The 23,703-nt window shown below is 35.3% G+C and overlaps 1 protein-coding gene across 8 annotated transcripts in view; it reads right to left on the bottom strand.

Moving 5' to 3' along the window:
• RYR3 (ryanodine receptor 3) overlaps positions 1–23,703 on the bottom strand; it is a 243,915-nt gene that overhangs the window by 2,404 nt on the left and 217,808 nt on the right. For all 8 annotated transcript variants that reach the window (XM_065064236.1, XM_065064235.1, XM_065064238.1 and 5 more), the window contains 14 exons: positions 22,169–23,493; positions 18,340–18,398; positions 16,007–16,175; positions 15,291–15,377; positions 12,823–13,020; positions 12,086–12,216; positions 9,270–9,312; positions 8,588–8,715; positions 7,616–7,676; positions 6,376–6,522; positions 4,569–4,703; positions 2,293–2,449; positions 1,123–1,187; positions 911–1,011 (listed from right to left, as the gene is read on the bottom strand). In XM_065064236.1, the coding sequence (XP_064920308.1) occupies positions 911–1,011; positions 1,123–1,187; positions 2,293–2,449; positions 4,569–4,703; positions 6,376–6,522; positions 7,616–7,676; positions 8,588–8,715; positions 9,270–9,312; positions 12,086–12,216; positions 12,823–13,020; positions 15,291–15,377; positions 16,007–16,175; positions 18,340–18,398; positions 22,169–23,493 (2,806 nt within the window). The remainder of the gene's footprint in view (positions 1–910; positions 1,012–1,122; positions 1,188–2,292; positions 2,450–4,568; positions 4,704–6,375; positions 6,523–7,615; positions 7,677–8,587; positions 8,716–9,269; positions 9,313–12,085; positions 12,217–12,822; positions 13,021–15,290; positions 15,378–16,006; positions 16,176–18,339; positions 18,399–22,168; positions 23,494–23,703) is intronic.

Here is a 23,703-nt window from a genome sequence, read left to right as displayed (position 1 = left end):
CCAGGCTAGAAAGATTGTTCACTGTATATTCTAATATTAAGGAAATGGCCATTTTTAATTTACTGTAAATTACCTGTTCGCATATACTAGTTAAGCAATTTAATATAGTAAGAAAAGCTTGGAGGTTGTAGACTGGTAAAACTGTGGCTGTTAATGGAAATTTCCCTCACAAAAGTAATGTGCATTGATTTTGCAGAGTCAGTTGCTATGCAAGGAATAATGAGCCTCCACACCAGGAGCTGCATGGAGTTTATGCTGCATGTTTATCATTATTGTACAAGTAACCAATGCCGCCAATTTAACTTTTAAAATATCCTCTTTGATCTGCTCTGTATTTATTATACTAATGGAAGTAGAAAATCACTGTCTCGGGAATCTGGGCAACAAGCTAAACACAACTCCTGATTGCTTCAAGTTTTCAGAAAGCTGCACTGTCACTGAAGTATAGGATTAGACTTGTGCATTATTTTTCGTAGCTTATCTTTGAAGAATCTTGCAGAAATGCCTTTTTTTTTTTTAATCTTGACATTTTGGTTTGGGTTTTCTTTTTATCAAATTGAGGCTAATTTTTAATGGTCTCGTCAGTGTTATCAAGCCCTTAAAAGTCACAATCAAAACTTCCAAACTGAAGCAACTTATTAAACTGTTCTTCCCTATCATTCCACATATCTGGGTTTCCTTCCAAAGGAATAAGTAGTTGGTGTGCCTTCAGGTCTCATTTCACTAAGGTAGTTCATGTAAGGTGATCACCAGCAGTGTGGAGCAGAGGAGGGGAGGCCAGAAAGAAATGGAGATATTCCTTAGTTCTATGGAATTCTGTCTTAGGATTGTCAGCAATGTGTGTGTGCACTAAATTACTCTGGAGCTGAGAGGTCTCTTTATCATAATTCCAATAGTAAAATATACTTACAGGTAGTTTGCCAAGTTGTGTTCTTGCAAAGTATGTGTTTCAAAGCCATGTGGGGTTGTGTCAAAATAGTCATTGCCGATTCCACAAATAAAACATTTGGTCTGGAAACACAAGTTGTGGTTACGAAAGAATTTTAACTCAAAGACACTATTTTAACTGGTAACAATCTAGATGAATAGAGTAATAAAAAAATGTAATGTGCTTACTCATACCTCCATATCTTCTTTCACTTGTTCTTGCTGGTCTCTTAATTCACCAAAAGCATCAATAATCAGACCTATTTCAAATGGAAGATTAGCAACACTTTAGTCCTTAGCAATTTTCATATTTCAAGTAATATCTGTCAGACATCCTGTACTGTGTTTGGAGGTCAGTGTAGTTATGTCTAGGTTGAACAGTTCAAGTTACTATCTATCAATTTCCAGACATCTAACATTTGTTACACTGCACTCTTAGCAGGAAAAATTTCTCTTACAAAGAAGTACAATCTTGAGAGTGGAAAGGCTTCTCTGTACTTAAATTTTGGTCAATTTAAGCTTCCGTGATCTCAGCTCTTTTGTTCCCATGAAAAAAATTCATTTTCATCTCCTTCTCATAGAACTCTTGTATCCCAACTTTCGTTCAACAAAGACAACTCTGCTCCTGCAGCCCCCCGGCCAGTTTGGGATCCTGCTTCACATTTGAAGCATTATTCCTCTGCTTCCAACACATTAAGAATAGTGCTGGATCATTAGCGGGACTAGAAGTATTCATAAGTATTCCTCAGTGCAGATGGATTACATTTTTTCTTTGCTACCAGACTGCCATAAACCAGTGTTTTTTTGCCTAACAGTCTTAGGTTGATTTATACAATGAGTGTTGAATACTGACAGTCATTGAAAGGAGGTCTCGTCCTCTGTAAACCCATTAAAACTGCAGATCATTCTCTAAAGAAAAGAGGAAGTGGGTATGTGGCCACAGTGACTTTCTCCCTGTCCTTTCCCCTTCGCAATGGAAACATCTCCGTTCCCCAGCCAGCTGTGGTGGTTCCAAACCAAAGGTGTGACACAAAGTGCCTACAGCACGGCTCCCCGAGGTTACATGGTTATTACAGGTGGAACAGTGATCCTGCACATGCTGTGTCATTGCTGGGTAGCTGTCAATGTGTTCATAGACACCACAACCCAGGTTAAGTTCTGTTCCTTGTGCTTTGTGTAGTACTTGGGACAATGCATTATTTATTAATTAAGTACAAAATCATTACTTTCAGAATTAATTATTTTATCAGCTCAGAAATAAGTCTTCACCGCAATACTGATAAATTTACCTCAAACACAAACATAGCATTGCAGAACTTCGGCAAACTAAATTCCAATAGTCTGTACTAAGGTAAGTGACCGTACCTTGAATAATGGCCAGTAGGATAACAATCACAAAGAAGAAAAATGTGATGTCAAAGACAATTCGATACATTTCATAAGGGTCTCCAGCAGGATCCTCAATCTCATCTCCAATGCCACCACCAGCTCTTACACCCACATACATGTGAAACAGGTAACACTAAAAAAAAGAGAGACAAATTACAGGTATATTTACCATAACACCTGATTGTGTTCAGGTTTCGTGTAGTTTTTTGTTTGTTTTGAATGATTCTGCAAGTGACAGTAACAAAGAACACATAATAACATTCCTCACATGTCACATACACTGCACCAAAAATCTGTTATTTTAACTAATGTGATTACATCTTCAAGTGCACTTGGTAAGAAGGGGAGTCAGCATCACTCTCTCCTCACTCCCTAGGACTTAACTTACAGACTAAGACCACTTAGGGGGCATTTTTCTTGTATCTGTTACTGTATTCAATTATATTCTACCCCTTATATTAATGCCTAAGGTTCTAGCTTGCTCTGAGTAAGCAGAGGACACGTTTTAAAATCTTGTAATGGAGTTTAGAAATTTTGGCAAATGTTGTCATAAAATGAATAGTGACATATTCACAACAGGTAGATCTATCTGTGTTAAGGTGTTTTCTGGATAATTTCATTTTGCAATACTAGATATCTGGTTTAGTATACTATAAATTACTTGTGATCTGGGAAACATAGCCTGTCTTCTATTGGATGAGGAAGAAAGGACTTTACAAAAACATTGCTGTGTGTCATATATTTTGAACATATAAGTCTACGTCGAAAAAAACTTTAAAAATCTGGATATTTATCTATGTAAGTATATTAGAATGGAATCTTCTGCTGGAGTGCTAAACTACGGATATTCCTGTATGAATCACATACAGGATCTTGTAAAGCACCTTCAGTCACACAATGTATGTTAAAAACAGTGGAAATCTCTAAACCCAGCCAGTGTTCTGAAGTCACTTGGGACAGCAGTGCTTGTGTTAAATAATCATAAAACTTCACAAATTTGATCTTTCATAAACAAATGCTGAACAAAACTATACATCCATTTTTATAATGCAACTTTATTTTTGGTGAAAGATGCTGGCACTAGTTTAATCATACTTAAAAATGTAACTTGGAACTGATTTGCCTCGCTAGGTAGAGTGGTTTATAATGTAATATAGTTTCATTATTCCAATTACTCCTCCATCTTTTTTATGACCAGACCATTGTATCCAGCTGGCAGAGGGACCAGTTAAATGATAATGCTTAGGCAGTTTCCAGAATTCCTCTCATTTGCACATCTGAATTACACTCAGTGTTTGAAAGAAAGTTCAAGAATAGTGAAGATCATTTTGTGAAGCCTATGACACACCTCTGTTCTGAGGTATTTCATTCTATCTTTGCCATATGACACAGGACAGAGAGTAACTATTCCATGGAAGAAATGAGCTGGCCACAGAGTCAGAAAATTACATTTTTAATACCTGAATTTGTGCTGTTCTCTTTACACAAGTAAGAAAATAAAATCCTTTTCATATCATAAAACGTACTGTAGAGTAACTTTTAATATTATATAAATAACATTCTGTGGCAACAGGTGGAAATCGGAAGGGAAATTAGTAGCATTATATTATCACCCATAATAAGTTTTAATTTTCCTCTACTCACCCTCAGCTTCTTACTTCATGTCTGAATTACTAATTGGAAGCAGTTTGGAGCAGGGTTTTAGAACTAGTGCTAATAGCATCATATACTTCACATAACCTAAATCAGGATTGGGAGAGCTTGCACACTTGCAAACATTGAAAACAAACTGGGTTTATTTGTGCTGCAACAACACAGCTGTTTCTGCATGGCTGACCAGTTTGTAATGAAATTTCCTCCATATAATTTAAGATTTGCCATCTTCGCTGCAACAACACAGCTGTTTCTGCATGGCTGACCAGTTTGTAATGAAATTTCCTCCATATAATTTAAGATTTGCCATCTTCTCACGTGAAAGAGTTGCAGCAAATCACAATCCGCAGTATTTAGCAGAAAAATCCAGAATATCCTGCTATACTGGTGAGTGTCATCTATCTACTGTTAAGTTTAAACCAGCAGACAATGCAGAGGGCATTTCAAGACTATTCACATTTTCAAAATTACATATAACAAGAAGAAGAGACCCATGGATTTGAGAAAAAACGCATCCCTCCTTGCTTATCATTTTATCTTAAGTATCCCTTTGAAAATTCAAAAAGAAATTTGAAGCATGCTAGTGATGTTTTAATTACCGTCATCATGTCATCACATTTCATGTCTGGTTCATCTTCATCTTCGCTTTTGTTGTAGAATTTGCGGAAGAAGTTGAACGCCACAACAGTGTAAAGATACACTACTACAGCAAGGAGTCCTACAGTAAGCACAAGCTGTGAATGGAGACATGATATGAAAGTAGGTTTTAATTTCATTTTGTCCAAAGACATATGATAGCTCAGTGCATTAAGTATTGGAAATGTATCATATTGTACCTTTCCCGATAAGGACACTAAAGAGAACAGTTAGGGCAGCTTTGAGGTCTCCCTATTGCTTGGATCAGTGTAGAGGTGTCACTTTACCCTGCTCTCATGTGAAAATCAAAGGGAAAAACTGTACCAAGAAATTGAGGTTATTTCCATCTTTCTGAGCTATATGCTTACAAACTATATATCACTGAAGCAAAGTTTCCACTCTTTAATTTAAAAGTGAAATTCTAGTAAATTGAAGAACTGTATATACAGTGAAAATTAAATTATTAAAAAAACCCTTCAGTTAATTTGATAAATAATTTCAGCTGGGCCTTATTATGACTTATCATAGTCTATCTGCTTTTCCACAGCTGGTTTGCAAAGCCATCTATACAGCGGATAGAACCCTTTTTAGATAACCAAAGAGAAAGTAATTTTCCAGTCCTGCCTTTAGGCAAATAAGATCCTTAGGTGAAAAAGTTCGTCAGTTAATGAGACTATATAATATTGGTTGTTGGAGCTGGTGAAGGTTCACCTCTGGAAAGGAGTAACTGAAGGCTGTCTATTTTTAAAAGTGCAACAGTTGATATTACTCTTTTAAAATAAATGGAAGAGTATTGAACAACAACCTGATTGTCAGTTTATCACTTTCTGCAGATGTTAAGTATGCTCCCACAGTGAACATTTACATTGAAAATATGCAGCTGCCTTTCAGTGTTCATAACTGCTAGCAAGAAAAGCAACAGCATTAGAAAAAGTAATCTTTCCTTGTTAACAATACATACTCAAAGCTGTGGTTTTGAGTTGAAACAGTTTTGAGTATTACATATATGAAAATCTCAAAGAAAAAATATCAATCATTAAAGTAAAACGACTTGGGTCATCCTGGAGGAAAAAGAAGGGGATAAACCCAGAGATTTAATTTGTGTGATGACAGTGAAAACATTCTCACATTTACTACTTTAGAAACTTCCTTTTCTGATAAGGGAAGAAACTTCCATTGGTCAATTTCTGCAGGAAAAACACAAAGGATATGTCAGAGTTAAGCTGCGGGGTTTTGTTGGTATGCTAGCTATGAACACAGAGCCTCTAGAGACCAGAGAATGATTCTCTGCATAAGTTTCGGCAATTAGTTCTGGAAGTGGATTTTAATAATCTGATTTTTGCGTGACAAAGTGACATATAAACATTTTCTATAGTGTGAAATGCCCACAGCTCTAAACACATTGAAATCTCAGTGCGCAGTCATTATTACTGCTGTAGCTGAGAACAGATTGTGAATTCTTATTAGTTATCACCAATCAGTTCATCATTGAGCATAGAGGAGGAGCTGCTTAGGTCTTAACTCCTATTCTTGTATTTTTCTATTGTGACAAACCTTCTTTAGCTATCAGCACTCTGTGTGTATAGATTATTATCATTTCAAAGGATTTAACATGTATTAAATGTGCTGCAGAAGAAACAATAGGATCTGTTCTTTAATTCAGTCATGATCAAAATGGATTGCATTCCAATATTTCGTAGGTACCAAACAATTTTTTCCAGTACTGTTACAAAACACATTCATTTTCAAACCTCTGTATGTAGCACTAACCTGTTTGCCATTGTGAGTGACTGAAGACAAGATGGTTCGCAATGTCTTGAAACCCATGGCGATATCCAGCAGGTGAGCAGCAAAAAAGAAGTTGTTGTAGTGCCCAAGGATGGACATAGTCGTGTACCAAGCCAAGTATAAAAACGACTGCAGAGAAAGTGAATAGTGACGAAGTGTTAGCAGGTGCTAACATGGACTGTCGGATTCAAAATATAGCTCACTTCTAGTCACTCACGTCATGAAATAAAGTAATACCATCATGATCTGATTGGAATCACATTCTGAATGTAATACCTCTATTTTACATGTTCAAAAAGACTGTCCTACTCTGTCTTTTACCATCTTCACTGTTCATTTAAGGAATGTTTATTGCTTAGTTATGCTAATGAGACCTCTATCTTATATATTTAAAGGCAGTCTTCAGCATATATGTTATTAACATCAAAATCCCCTACCTTTAAACTGTTTTGGTTGGAGAGCTTGCTACACAATACTTTAATTTTTAATATGGATTCCAGAGGAGAGAAAATACATTGTATTTCTCTTGAGACACTTCACTCTGTTTAAGTCTCAGACCATGTCAACCAGGACACCCAGAAAACCTGACACATAAAGCAGCTTGTGCTTTCAACAGGCAGTGAACCTGAAGCCACTTTGATGTGAAAGCTCTTATTGAAGAACAGTGGCTAGGTTTGCTTTACGGGCACAATGAATTTATACATCTTCACTTGATTCACCTTGGCCTTCTTGTTTGTTTGGGAATGCTCAAGAGGATGCAAAAAGAGAATTCACACACACACATAAAAAAAAGGGAATTTTAATACAAGCATGGTCCTTTCAAGTGAGAAGGTATGAAAGAAAATAATTATCCAACCATGGTAAACACAGGCTCCAAGAATAAAAAATGATAACTTTCTGTAGATTGTGCTTTATTTTAGAAAAGATAGCTTTGGTTGCTAAATTAATTTCTACAAAATTGAATGAATGTACCATTAAATTCCAAAATGCTGACATTGTATTAATGGTGAGGAGATGCATACTGCCATTTGGAATCAAAAAGACAATCCTCACATAACTTAAAACGATTTCATACACCACAAACCATAAAAAAATATTTTTAAATGGCTCTGTAATGCAATATTATTTGTGTATGTTTGTTTAAAATAAAAGCAGATGGTGGAAGACACACAATCATTCTTGGAGTAAAGCAAAGCATAATTTTGTAGGCTAATATACTCACATTATCAGTGAAAACAACTCCAAGCTTCCAAATGTGGTACTTTGTATCAATGGAACTTAACCTAGGAAATACATCAATGTCAAAATTAAGTAATTAATTCTCTAAGTAAAAACAACAAACTAGGATTGGTGCTTCACATTTATTTGCTGAAGGTGGTGATATACTTTACCTGTTTATTTTTTGAGTGATGTAGGTGCTTCATTATTCAGAGAGTATTCATTACCTCTATGTACACACACAGTTTCTAAACCATTGAAACTGGTGGAGTCATTTCAGTAGAAGTGATACTGCCATACTCCAGACTTACAAAAATTAAAATGCTTGTCAAAAGTAGCAAAATTTGGAACCCAAATTACTTGAATTCAAGAGACAAGTTGTTCTGTCTAGTGTAATATGTTGCCAAAATTACCGAGAGAAAAGTGGACGCCTTCTGCAAGATTCCAAATTCTCAATTAGCCACTAGAGCACACACAAATGGAAAACCTTCTGTGTGCATTAAGTACTGAGGAAACCAAACTCTTGTAAGAGCCTAAATCATCTGGGACTTGGATACTGTCAAAATCCATCTTCACCGATGGATTAAGTCAGGAAAACATTTTTTTCTAGATACCTGGCATCTACATATTTGTTATCAATACTTTTTCTGTCTTTTGGTTTATATATTAACTGTGTTATAACACCTAAAAAAAAAAAAAAAAAGTATCAATGCTGCATTGATTATTGTTTAAAACAAAAGATTGCCTGACTCAGCATCAATTCATGATTTTTTTCTGACTTAGATAACAGAGGTATAAGTTTATTTTAGAACAAACAAGAAGGTTTTTTGTTTTACTTCCACATTAAGAAGAATTCTCCATTTGAATTTTCCATGCCGAGGAAAACATGTCTACAGTTCCAATATAAAATCAGTTTTTATATTTGATGGTGCAGTTATGCCAACAAATAATTTGTCTGCGAATCTCAAAATCATACCATGACACCAGAGATGCCTCTTCTGGTTCGCTCTCTTCCACTGGGCTAAAATCAAGGGCACTTTTGTCCAAACCCAGAAGTTCTGCTATGCGCTCTGCTCCGTATAAGTCTCCGTACTTATTAATAACCTAAGAATGTAAGAAGAGAAACTTTTGCTTTGAGAAAGACCTTGGTGACATTCACCCTACTTTAAAAAAATACTTTAAAAAAAAGTCTCTCACAATTAGCACTACTGTAATAGTCAGAACTCCCAGGAAGCCAGGCAGGGGGAGCATAAAAAAAGGAAAATAGAAGCATTAAAGGCTATTATCTAAAAGCTTAGGTATAATTTGCCATCATTTAAGCTGGCACGTTTTTCTTTTTTTAGAGGGATGAGGGGGCTTTGTATCCTAAAGATGACAATGACTGTAAATTAGACCTGTGTGCCTGATTGACAGCACAAAGTTATTTTGAATGCCCGAGTCTGGAAAGGAAAGCACAGCCTTGTGTCTTCCTCCCTCCTCCCACCTACACTGCAGCTGCCTGTTCACCAAGACACCACAACAATGACTTCCATAAAACAAATTTCAGTTCTCAATTATTTGTATATTTATGTGTACAAAAGTATATTACACAGATATTCAAATTAACTGACTAGCAGATTATTGCTGTGACTAACATAATAGAAATATAAAAAGCCTACCTTTCGTTTTACAAATTTGTCCCAGTAATTGTTGGGAAAGGACCTACACAGATAAGGCAAAGATATTGCAAGTTATTTAACTTTGACAAGTTCTTTAACAATAACAACAAAATTTTAAAAAGTAGTTCCTGATCACTACAGATTCTGGTACAATTTAATTCAGTCACACACTGGACTTTGAATTATGAGAACAGTTTCTTTTACACTGGACAACAGGTATCATTAACTAAAATTTGCTGCAAAATAAAAATCTCCCCCCCCCCCTTTTCTTTTTCACATCCAAAAAGATGATGATTGGCTAAAAAAGGACAGTAGGCTAAATATTATTACCCATTGAGCCTAACAACTCAATAATAGTAGGGTACCCACTGTAATATCATTTATCTCCAAAATAAATACTTATTCATTCCTAGCCATAAAATCAATACAGACAATGATTTTCAGAGGAAAATAAGAGAGTCTTGTACCATAAATGATTTCTAAGTTCACTGGATTACATTTCAAATAGAGGCTCAACACTTGGGAACTAGTAGACAGTTTGCCAACATAAAATTAAAAATCAGAAAATATTTTTAAAATCCCAGAAAATTGCTAAGATAATTTGGCAAAACCAGGAGGTAGTGGTAAGCCTGTTCTCAGGTTTATCACATTGTTATTACTGGATCTGACATCCCAAAACAATACAAGGTAAAAAACATTCGTAATTCTAAGCTGCAAGACAGTTCAACTAAAGAGCATTTTGCATCATCTGCCTCTGAACAGCCATGTCCACACGGGTAATTTATAGAAAAGCTATTGCCTATACAAAAGAGAAAGAAACAAAGCACTAAATCTTAAGTACTGTGGTGTCAGGGTATCTTTTATTGAAAATTCCTGGATTTTTTTTCAGAGAAGTGAGCAACCATGATGCTTCTATAAGTAAACAGTTTTATTCAAGAGTGATATTACAACAGACACTAGGAAATACATCAACTTTGACCTGCAAGAGAAAAGATAGTGTTCTCTCTTATCAGTAAAGCTTCCCTGATTTTCAACTGGATCATAAAAAAGTATTTTTCTTGAACTGTCTTATAAATAGCAGTGCTCAGAAACTAGTCATTCTGATGGTCTTACTGTATGTGATGTCAGTTTTGCAGAATGCCATTTAGCAGGAAACAATACAAACTTTAGGTTTTTCTCTCCCTGGATGTAACACTGAGTTCAGCAAATATGCAGCAAGGTAAAAAAGAAAAACAACTTTTTAAACCAAAGAACAGTATCAGTTAAAAAAAAAAAAAAAAAAAAAGCAAGTGTTAACATTGGAAGAATGAGATTCCAGAACACTGTTCTGCTGGGATGAGAGGAAAGCTTCCCAACTACTATTACATGCTCGACTTTTCTGAATTGAAGTTCTGAATGAAATTACTCCAGCTAAAAGCAAATGGTTCCAGTGACTCAGATGCTACATTCTGGTCCCGCATTCTATATTCTTTCTTTCCTTGGTTTCTCAGACTTGTAAGCAAACTATATCTCTAATGTAGCCAGCTTGTGTCTCTTTTACCACAAATATCTAATGGTGTTGCATTTATCAGGGTACCTCTTTTGTTCAATAAATACACAGCACCAGGTACTCTTCAGCAGTGGTACCTGATGGTACAATACCTGCCCTAAACCTTGAGAGTCAGTTGACATCAGAGAGAAGGATTAATCTGCTTAAGTTAGCCTTAATCTTATAGTCAACTTCAGCAGGTAGTGCACCATGCTGAGAACAGGCTGTACAGCATGTCGGTTGGGATAAGCTGACAATGTATCTCATTAGTTGATCCTTGGTTTTGCTTACTGGATGTCTAGATACCTTGCTATCAATAATTAATAAATGACTTAGAAATTAAGCAAGCTCTTCAGTTTCCCAGTTACCTTTTACTGTAACTTTAAAATATGCACTATCTGTATTTCCTACTGAAATTAAGGAAAAATTATTGAAATTCAAGCGTAGGAAAACAGAGCATTCAAGAATTTCTGATATTTTAGACATTCTAGTTTCAATAAAGGTACTAAGGGCACTTCTTATAATGTGCAAAAAATGAGTATGACTGATAAGATAGGTTTTTTGGCTACTTGGCAGTATCTTGTCACTCTGATGCATTTATGATTATTATCTGCTGACTTTTTTTTATCAAATGCTTACTTATGCCTGCACATACTGGCCACAATTACTTTGTGACTTGTAAATAACTTAATACATCTTCATTCTTTTCCAGCTTTCTGTACTGTCCTTAAGTTATGATACTATTAGAGAAAGACAGGAATCCAAGCCTAGGTACACTAGTACCAAAATGTGATTCTAGTTGTTTTGATAAATTCTGAAAAATGGCCTGTAAATGACATTGTTTCCAGAGAAGAGAGTTGACTTGCTGTATTTCCCTCTGTCACTCCTACAGACTGTTGCAGCTTGCTGATATTTTTCTTTCTCTTGCCTACACTTGTATCTGCTTGTATCATTCACTCACAGAACAGCAGATGAATCTCCTAAGAAACAGTGTTCGACTACTGCAGTATTTGCTAATGTGTACAATCTGAGAGTAATTCCTGTCAGACCTACTTGAATTCTGGGATTGCTATTTTACACTAGATTTAATTCTCTTGTCATATAAAAATTTTATCAGTATGACACGGGAAAGAAAGGCAGGAAAATACTGCTGTCCAATATGAATGTGAAATTGAGTCACTGAAAGGGATGGAAGTTATCTTTTTAAAACTTTCTCAATAGTGAGCAATGGCTTAATGAGCTATGATATTTACAAATGATTTACATATAACCATTTAATTTTACGTACGGAGTATTTATAACCAGGCGATCCCACTGCCCTTTAATATCATCTTCAGATGGCTGTTCGGTTATGTACAATCCATCAAATTCCAGCTTTCTAGCTACCTCTTTTTCTCTCTTGAATACAACCAGAGGTACCTATGAAAGAGACAGTGGACATCTTTATGATGGCTCATATATTTTTAGAAACCATGATATCTATCTACAGTATTAAGTACTCTTTATAACACTATATAAAACCAAACATCACACTAGCACCTCCCACAAGCAGAGCAGTGCCCTGTCAGTCTCTGGGCAATGGCCATGTTGGAAGACAAGCTCCCCCTCCCAGTTTTCATTGCTGAGCATGACATTACACAGTATGCACTAGCCCTTTGGTCTGTTCAGGTCAGCTCTCCCAGCTGTGTCCCCTCCCAGTGTACTCACTGGGGGATGCACAGAGTGGGTAAAGCAAAGATAAAGCCTTCAAAGTGCACAAGCACTGTTCACCATTAATCAAAAGAAGGTGGGTGTGTTACCAACCCTGTTTCAACCACAAATCCAAAACACACACACTGTTATGAAGAACGTTAACTCCATCTTTGCCAGACTGAAGACAGGAGGAAAACGTCTACATACTGAATAGCGAAAATTTTTAAACAATTAGGTAAAAATAGGTATTCCAGTATTAGCTCCAAAGCTCACTTTGGGACACAGCCAATGTTCTTTAAAAATAGTAGATTAGTAATAAGATTCAGAACTTGCCTTCAGACAATAGTATCCAATCACACAGACAAAGGAGATGATGGTATGAATAACTGCCAACGCTCTCAGAGCAGGTGCCATGTAACCTGTACTTTCTTCTAAAACAAAAAAAACCATGCCCTCCTCCTCTTCCTCTTCATCAAAAGAGTTCCAGAGATTAGAGTCTTCCTCTACTTCATCAAGTGGCTCTTCTGTCACCTGGGAGAAAGACAAGCATATTGAAAACACACAAGAAACTTAAAAGCTTTTCCTTTACTAGAATGATGTTTGCGAAGCCTGTTCATGGGAAGATGGTAGAGCATTAGCTTTGAACAGTAATGTCCTTCATTTTCACAGCAGAAGTCTCCACATCATCTCACATCACTGAAAAGAGAATCTAGAAAAAGCAAGTACAGGTAGAAGTTATGCAAAAATGTTTTCTTGGAAGAAACAAGCACCGACAGGATTATATAATATGACTGAATTTAGGGTTTGTTTTGTAGTCTGCATTGTTCCTGATTACTAGAGTCTAGAAAGAAACAAAGTCCTCATGTTATCAGCTTGTATATTGTCCATAAATTTTTATTTAATGACTTATTTTAAAGCTAAAAATTAATATTTAATCAGTATTTCATAAATACCCCAAGACACAAAGCTGACACACTGCCCTAAATTCTTCCAGTGACTTTAAAAACCTGGCCTTTAAAATAAAGCCCTAAATATCCTTCTTTTGACAGCTTTATCTTAAAGCTGAAGTCCTGTTCAGTCCTGTTTGGCTTCTGCTGACCTTTCCCTGTCTATGACGGACAGATCTGAACTGACAAACACAACCTTTTGTCCTCACTCTGCAACAGAATGGGCTGTTGACTGTCCCACAAGACCCAAAGAGAAAGCAGAGGAGTGGGAGAAAAGGGCTGGCATAGACAGAAGCTGACATCTGCATATACCTTTGAAATACATCTTCTCTAGCCATGTAGAATGGAAAGAGACAAGGAAGAAGGAGCCTTAAATAGCCCTGATGGTCTTTCTCCTGGAACAGTGCACAAAAATTCTACCCAGTTTTCAAAAGCCTTTTGCGTCTTTATCTACCCCACCTCCAAGAGCTGTAGGAATTGCTTTTAAAGATATTTGAGATCAAGATTCGGTTACATCTAGACTGAATGTTCAGCCAGCTGCTTTTGTCTTCTCTGAAGTTTTTGGTTGTAAACAACGGAACTAGAAAAAGTAATATTGCAAAATGCAAGATTCATCAGCTTATTGCAACTTGTATGCTGTATCTAGAAGGGGATAATTAAAAGGGCTGGAGTCCATAATAAAGATAAATTAGGACTTTTCTTAAGGACTTCAAATCTGTAAGGAAAGGAAAAAAATTATGCTTTTAGGGGTAGGAGTTCTCTTTAGTTAATTCTACTCATTCCTTTTCATGGACAGAGGCTGTGAAGATTCTGGAATAAAATTAGCTAAGGCTGCAGAAGATGTTCTGCTTCGTATCATTGAGTTATACACAAGAATGTGAAACAACTCATTAGATTCAGGTAAAACTCTGAGATTAAGTTTTAAGTATGAATGTATACCCTTATTCATCAGTAATATATATATGTATATATATATATATAAGAACTGTATGAAAAGGCCTCTCTTTCTTTATATTTCTGCCTGCTCATACCAATCAAAGTCCCATTCCCAGTATAAAAATAACCTTCATCACGACAGTCACTAACAACCATATTGGCAACGACAACAAAGAAAGTGGAGTGAATAAGAATAAAAACTGAGTTATACTCTCATATGGAAACACAGAATGGAAAAAAAATAGATTTGATGTTTATTAGAGTGTACTAATGAAAAAATATGAAAAAATAAATAAAGCAAAAACTCCCTCCAAAATAACAAACCCTAGGCCTCACAGGCATGAAAAAAAATTATGAACAAATTAAGTATAACTAAAACATATGAGCTCATCTAGTTAAACTGAGACATTAATCTGATTCGAAAATTATATATAAACTATTTCCCAGTCAATAATGAGTACAATCAGTAAGGTTCTTTAGAAAAAGTAGAAATATAATAATTAAGAATAATCAGGTGAAGTCTCACAGTATCTTTAAAACAAATGAGAGAAAAAAAAAAAAAGCAACAATTTTGATATTTTAGTTAGATTTCAAATTTCCAGTGACAAGATAATCAATCCAAACAATAACAGACTTATATGAGTAAATAAAAAAGTGCCTACAAACACATGCTCAGCTATAAAGGATGAATGAAATTAATCTGTTTTCATTCAGCCTGAGTAAAATAAAAACAGAATAGGTTTGGTATCACAAATTTTAGTTACCAAATTTATAATATTATTTTAACTACTTCATATCTAAATGCTTTTAGTTCGTGTTTGAAGGGCTTGCAATAATGACTTTACAAGCCTTGAAACCGTCATTAAACATTCCTCTGGAAACAAGCAAAAACAGTTAAGGAGCAATGCATAATCTTACCTTGTAAAACAGAAGAATAAAGTTGATGGCGAATGCAACAAATAGAGCAAGAAACCTTAAGTTATAAAAATTTCTTGCCAAGTAGTGCTGAAAGTGAAAAAAAAAAAATTAGAGGTGGCCTGTAACTAGTATTAAAATAGGGAAAGTAGGCAGCACGGTTTCTAAGAAAGTAAATAAATAACTGTGTTGCCTTCATACACTAGTTAAAATGAGCAATTGCATTTCCTGGCAGCCTATTCTCCCATTTCATGGTAAGCAATATTAAAAATAATGAGCTTAAAATTGCAACAGGAAAGACTGAAATAGAACATTAAGGAAAATTTTCTAGAAGGAAGTCTGGAAAAGACATTCTGGAATAAACTACTTGAGAAGATTTCAGAGAGTTCATAATTTGATGGTTTTAAGAACAAAGAAAAATGTTATAGAAAACAGAATTATAGTCTAGAAATTAGATTATGGAAAATAGGGAGCTCCTAACAAGGAGCTCAAGTAGTTAATCTGCCATTTTGGACCAAGACAGGAGAAATTACACACACAAACTATTCATATAATTCCATGAAGTATTACAAAAATCATGAAGACTGAATACAGCCAGTCATTTGAAAACTCATGCCAATGTTCCTTTCGTGAAGTAATTTCTCCCTTCAATATCAAACAAGTGTTCTGTATTTCATAAAAAGAAATTCTATGACTAAAAGAATTTTAAAAGAACTTACAAGCATTTTTGTTTGATAAACTTTCAAAGCTTTGAAGAAGTTGGCCATAACGGCCTCTGGTTTCTCAACTCTTTGGCCGTGCCTTCTCTTCTTTTTCTTTGTTTTTCCCTCTTCTAGCTGCTCAGATTGTACTTCTTTTGCTTTATCTTGCTTCTCACCATCTTCCATGCTAAAAGAAATTTTGTTATCTAAACAAAAATAACCTTGCCAAACTTCTGTATTGTAAATGCATTCATTTAGAAGGAATTCTAATTCAGAAAGTTTGCCTTTGAAAGATAATTTTGCCACTGGGAGAAAAATTATTCTAAGTTAAAAACCTGAGGTGAACAGTAAACCCAGAGTTGTTGAGGGGAGATCAAAAGGGTAAAAAGCCAAAAACCAGGCAGAAGTTACTGTGCCAAGTGTGGATAATGTTTGCCAAAACCAGAAATGTATATATACACTCAATAGAAGCAACACAAAAATTTTAGGAGTTCATGTGTACCTTCTTGAGTTAGCTGGTTGTTAAACTAAAAAGAAGCTGAATTTGCATATATATAAAATAATGTTTAGGCATCAAGGTGGCTGAAAGTTTCAGGCATGAGGATAGAGAAATGCAGTATGTGGTTCACTTCAGCACACTACTACCCCAGCAGGAATCATATGATGGCTCTCTAAGAATGTGTTTATTTTCTAGCCATTTAAACTAAAATTTTTAAGCTGATAGAAGTTTTAATATTCTGCTAAAGGACTTGATCGGAGACTTAAACATGGCAGACAAGAAAAAACAACAGGGAATAGGGAAAAAAGTCCAATAAAATAACAGAGGTAGAAAAAGATCATGCTTATGGAAAATAAGAGGTGAAAAAGCCTAAAATAAGAACATGAGCAGCACAGGAGATTCTGGGTAAATTTCTAGATATTTACAAATTGTTTCACTGAACCACTGGTGAATCTGCTACCAGTGTCTAATCAGGAGATCAAAATCAGTCAACAACAAAAAAAACCCTAGCAATTATATGATTTAACAAAACTTGTGGAAGGGGTCTTTTGACCCATCTAACTATGAACAAACAAAGCTACATTGTAACATGGTCTGGATAAAACAACAGTTTCTGAAACTGCTTATTTAGAAGTTACTATCTTCATACTGAGTAACACTCATCAACAAGTTCTTCGGCCACATAATACCAAAAAAAAGCCCATAGAATGTTTTAAGTGCACTTTTAAATTATTTGAAGTGCTCTAAACAATTCTAATAATATGCTTAACATCCCTGTAGGGATTGAAGACAAATGAATTCTGTGACAATAAAATGCAAGAGGACTTGTTAATTGAAAAAGTATGTTAGATGCAGCCTGAAAGATAACAGATAGGAAATGAAAATATACGGAACCATTATAGGTAATGCTGATGGTATACTTTAGATGCACACTTGTGTGGCTGTACATGTAGGTATACATATTTTTGTCCATGTAAGACATACATATATATATATATACACACACACACACATATAAACATATATATGCATACATACACACATATAAACATATATACACACCCAGAGGGGAAAAAAAAGAGGATGGTTTTCAGACAAGCTATACAAAGTGTATCCAGTCCTAAAATGTTGAGCCAAATGGCACACTTAAAAAAAAATAACTTTAGCAGATAAGAAGAGAAAGATGAGGCTGATGTAAACATTTTGAACACGAAGCAAACTAGAAAACAAAGAAAAATTATGTATAGCTTTTGAATATGTAAGGATCTCTAGGAGATCTTTTGTTCGTGTCTACCAATATTTCAAGGGCATTCATCAGACCGCAAGCCTACAATGTGGCTGGAGGTCCCTAGAGACAGCGTGGCCCTTACAGAAGGATGACTGGACAAAGGAATATATCTGCTGTCAAGTTCACAACTTGAGAACAGATACTACAGCAATGATCAAAATTGTTAGGTTAGTTAAATCTTGTGTTTCAGTGATCAACTATTGTTGCCTGAAAATTATAGTGGGTAGTAGGGAAAGTGTAAATAGCAGTGATGACAAGTTGCAGAGTATTTTTCAAGACTAGTGCTAATTTTAAAGGTAGGTAGTTATGGGAATTTTTTAAAAGGCAATGGCCACAGATTTGTATATGAAGTTTTCAAGGGCCACAAAAACCAGATTACCGTTTTGTTGCCACTGAGATGGTCTGCCACCTCTTAGGGACTGTGATGCTTTTCAAAACACTGATGAGACCAAGTGAACATAAAGTGCTGTGAGTACTGTGCATTGCTTGGATTATTTCTGTCAAAATTATCTAGCATTTGCAAGTAGCGAGGAATTAAACAAGAATTGTGTAAAAATAACTTACTCAGCCTTCTCAGCTTCTGCTTTTCTTTTTGTTTCAGCTTCTTTTGCAATTTCAGATATCTGCAAAAAGTATTTTAACTATCACTATAGATCCTTTGAAATAAAATTTTGGTAGCTTTAGTTACTGTTTTCTAAGAAACACATAATTACCACAATATTTTTTTTATCACTTTGCACTTTTCAAGTGTTAGATTTTTAAAACCAGACAGCTCAGAGTAGCTTTTAACAGTGAAAACTGCAGAAATTTTTCTGGTAGCCTTTTTCTGTATAGTGTTATATCAACACTGTAACTGGCCCAGTTGACTGAACAACTTAAAGGAATTATGCATGGTTATCAGACAGATTAGGATGACCATAACTACATCCAGATCATACCTTAATACAAAGGTCACACACAAAGACTCAGTGCAGTTACTGATCATGTGGGAAATGAGCATCAGTTTGCCTCATTCCAAATACGAAAAGAGGAATAAGATATCAATCAAAGCAGCAAAAATCTGAGAAAAGATCTGCGCAATTATCAGATATTACAAAACCCAGTTACTTTGTCATGATCAACTGATGCAACTGAAATCAGACAAATATTTAAACAGCTTTTACATATGCAATGTTTTCTTCAGCCTGTCTTAGGTGGGTTGGTAGTTCATTAAACCTTTACTAGCACACCTCACAGCCATCTCAAGTACGGGTTTACAACATTCCCTTGAGATAAGGAAAAACCAATATACAATTTCACAGATGGCTAACTGCAGCAAAGAAGCTGGGGCCTGGATTTCAAAGGCCTTTAGGCTCAGTCTTGCAAGACCAAAGTAAAGTTATTTCAAATGCAGTTTGTGTATCTAAGCTTCACTGGAAATCAAAGAGATGCAGGCTTCCAAGTCCTAGATTCACAGAGGAATCTAAAGCGCCTAAATTTGTTGCCATTCACTTTTGCAAAAACCTGCCTTAGCTCTTTACCCTCTTCTGTATTCTCTCAAAGTGCTTAGACACAATTGTCTGCTAGTGTATTTTCCTACATTTCTGATTAATACATAAACATGATTATCTGAAGTTTTCCTCCACTACTCCTAGATGCCTATCTCTCACATGCAAGTAGTGAAAGAATTTATGAAAGAATTTATTAAATAGATCTTGCCTTGCTTATCTCACTTCTTATCTGTGGAACCTCATCCAGTGCAAGTGATGGAAGGAAGCTCATCTAGTACATGTGATGGAAGCATGTGTAACTCTTCCACAAAAGTTTCCTCTAAGATCTCAAGCTGGTGGAGGGTAATTCAGAGATCATTTGGATGATGCCTAGTTCTTCTGAGGGGTAGGGTAGGATAAGAATGAATAAATCCCTATCCATCCTGTCCATCCCTCTGTCATATGCTCTATCAGTTGTCTCCTTTCCAGGCTGAAGAGCCTTGGCCTACTTGATTCCATACACAAGATTTGTTCCATATCAAGTTTTGCTAACTTTTTGACCTTCACTGAACCTTTTTTCAGTTTTATTACATTATTTTTTAAATAGGGGAACCTGGTCTTCAAGATACAGATATACTTTGGGTTCACGGAGCACAGTAGTATTCTGAGGTTTTTCTCTCTATTATTTTCTCAACAATTCAAAATTTCAGTTTGCTTTTTTCATCTATGTTGATTGACATTTTCATTGAACTGATACTCCTGTACAATCCTGTTATATTCCCAAGATTTCATATCCAAGCAGTCAGAATGAGCTCAAAATCTAACATTTTATATGTAATATTATAACTTTTCCTCCCATATAGTATATCACTTCACTGATTTTCATCTGCTATTTTAAGGATTTTCTGCAACTTTGCAGTTAGCTCTTGATTTTACTTCTACAACTAACTTAGATTTCTCAGCAAACTCTGTTAGCTCACTATTAACTTCTTTTCTTATTTGTGAACCTGCATGGCTCTCAGCACAGATTCTTGTTGAACTTCACAGTAAAAACTGAGTCCTAATTACATAATACACAACCCCATAGGCTGTTTTGCAGCTTCTCTGGCTATATAGCAATGTCATTGACCTTATCACTGTTAGCAATCAAGGACACATAACCACGGGCGTAGTTATATGCGGTACTTTATTTCAGCGCTGGGAAACCAGGGGTTTGCACCCAAAGCTGGTTTCGCAGGTCAGTTTAAGTTACACAGTATTTATACCGTCCATTCACATACGTATTCATATATTCATTAAGATACATAACGGTTACTCAGTATTGATTACAACATCGATTGCAACATCTTGGAACTATTTTGATCATGTGCAGTGTCCTCACTCTATGCATATTTAGGCTAAGATAAAAGCTAGGCTGTTAAGATAAGAGTATACTCGAACACGATATGCTTGAACATCCTCTCAGGGACAGTTTACAAAACTGATTAATCCTTTCAGGAACATTTTGTAAAACTGGTTCGGTTACTAACATCACTACATGACTGCTTTTCCAGTATATAAGGGTGAATTTCTGTTTTGATCCATTTGTGTAAGTTTTATTACTGTAAATGCTTACAAAAGACATAGTGACTTCCTGAAGTGAATTATTTATTCTTACATTGCTGTTTCTTCTTTGAGCAACACTTAATAGTTGTATCACATCACTAGTGCTTTAACTGGATTACTTGAGCAGTTCATATACACGATCTGAATAGCAATTTCTGTAATATAGAATTAGTGTAAACATTATTTTGGTAAGTTTCACTAGAGAGCATATTAAAGGTAAAAGCTGAATAAATTGCATAGCTGACTTCACACTAATGACTCAAAGTCTCTGCATAAATTACAGAGCATTTTTATCAATAGTTATAAACAAATCTGAAAGAAATGTATAAATCAAAGTAAAGCAAAGAAAATTCTAAAATACTGACTCAGACCTGCTAAGATCCTTAAGTTAACATAGTATTTTTAAATACCAACATTACATTTATGCTAAGTGAGACAGGATTTTAAAAGACTCTTATTTTTAAGTACACACATAAAAATGAATTAATAAAGAAATTTTAAAAATGGAAAAATATAGTTCAATCTCAGCAATAAACAAATCTTGGAGAAAAACATATGAATGAAGAGGAAATAATGAACTAAGAAGATGTACAATGGAAATTTAACTTGAAAATGCCATAAGGAGGTGGATTATTGATGAGAGGAAAGATATATTTGAATAACTAGTGGAAAGAGAGCTGAATTGTGGAGCAAAACAGAATGTCTTCCAAATGTGTCAACTGCTTCTGAGTTTTGGCATTTAGTTTAATCCCTTTTTAAACAGAATGATAAATTATATTTAGCTCAGCTAAGTGGAACAAAACATATTGTTCATAAAACAGAAAGAATGTAAAGAATGATTATATGATAAAATTAAAGTAATAATAAATTAAGGCGAAATTATTTAAAAGAACAGGAAAAAAGGACATTTTATTGTATGTGATCAGTAAAGCACGTAGAAGAAAGAAGACAATGATAAGGCTTATCATGGAGAAAGTAGATTGCAAAAGTGGTTGAAACATACTGTGAAAGAATGAGCAGGACTGTAAACCATTTAATGCAAAAATTGTGCCTACAAAGCTATAGCATTTTTTTGTTTTGAGTCCAAATGAACAATAACAGCCATTTACTGCAGTAAACTCTAAACACACAGTGTTGAATTGTTCTGCCATGTTAACTCTCCAGTTTGGTTTTAAGCGAGTGCAGATTACAAAGTGTGTTCTCATTTAGAACACCTATTCAGTCAACTGGCAAATAATTCAGTTGCTAATAGATAAATCAGTAATATATTTGTATTATTATTATTTTCTGCAAACAAATACAAAATCTCTTTAACATACCTGTAATCCTTTTTTCTTTTGAACTGTGTTTTCTGAAGACGACTGGATATCAATACCAAGGATTTCTGCAATATCTCCAAGTCCAGCATCATGAGCATGTTTTGAGCCACCTTCTTTCTTTGTAGGAATGCCAAAAATGTCTGAGATTATGTCAGTTTCTCCCTTTTCACCCTTCACAAACTGTGCAAGGTCATCTCTGATGCCATGCTCAGCGCCTTCAGCTTTTTCTGCTTCCATAACATCATCATGGATTCCAAACTGTGTTGGGTCAGGCATGTCCCCTAATATTTTAGTAACTTTGATGTTTTTGGCTCCTTCAACCAGGCCACCCCCAAATACAGTGCTCCAAAGAATCTGGAAAATTCCCCACACTGTAGTAAAAAACAATTGGAACATCCCCACAAATAGGAGCCAGAAAAAGGAGAAAAACACTTTCACCATCTCTTTTACTGTCATCTTTCTAACTTTCCTGTATTGTTTCTTTAGGTTCTTCACAGTGACCATTTTCAAAAAGTTGGCAACATTCTTCTTCACTGCAACACAGGCCATTGCAAAAGCTGAAGCAGATTCCAGGGACTTTTCCTCTTCCTCGTCATCTCCAATATCCACTACATAACAAGACTCTTCCTCTTCCTCCTCCTCAGGCCTCTCAGATGAATCTGTTTCAGATATCTGGGATGCTAACTGCATTTCAAAGATTGTGTCTTCACAGAAATTCACAAAGAGTTCCATTTTTTCTTGCTCTCCACCTTCATTTACAACATCAAAGATGAACTGCCTTTTAGATTCCTTCACTTGTGGCTTCTCCCACTGCATTCTACTGGATTCACTGATTTCAAAGTAAACTCTTTCTATTTTCTTGGCTCCACCCATTATTTCAATACGGCCAAGGTATGGTTCAAAGTAATTAAGAACACTTTCTGCAGGTTCAAGTAAGCTCTGAAGGCGTGAATCATTAGGCATATGCTCTGAAAGGTTTGTTAGCAATACTGCTACATTAAATCCAATGTCTTTGGCCGGTTCATGGAATCTTTCCACAAAATCAACATAGTTAAACATATCATTTTCATCAGCTTCTGCACAGGACAGCAGGAATTCAATCTCAGACTGTATGTACTGTTTTTGAGCTTCCATTGATTTCTGGAACTCCTTCTTTGAAATGATGCCTTTACCATCTGGGTCATACTCTTTGAAAGCATCTGAGTTAGTCAGATCTTTTAACTTGAGGAACATGTCAAAGAATTTTAAAATCATTTCTACGTTGCTAGATGACTCTACAAGCGTGTCTACCATTTGTTTTCCAATAGTTCCATTTACAACGTTACCTAAATCGTGTGTTAAAACAGAAAATTATTTGGCATCGCTACATTTTAAATAAATACATTTCATATTTATGTTGAGAACAGAATAAAAATGTTTTAGAGTAATTGTTAAATCTATATTAAATAGTTTTTTTTTGTTTTGGTTTTTGGTTGTTTTTTTTTGTGTTTGTTTGTTTTGGTTTGATTTGTTTTTTTTCCTGGCATTACATAAAG

The sequence above is a fragment of the Columba livia genome, chromosome 5, assembly GCF_036013475.1.
Source record: "Columba livia isolate bColLiv1 breed racing homer chromosome 5, bColLiv1.pat.W.v2, whole genome shotgun sequence".
In the NCBI taxonomy this organism is placed as follows: domain Eukaryota; kingdom Metazoa; phylum Chordata; class Aves; order Columbiformes; family Columbidae; genus Columba; species Columba livia.
Note: the sequence above shows the minus strand (reverse complement) of the source record. Positions and strands in the feature narration are given on the sequence as shown.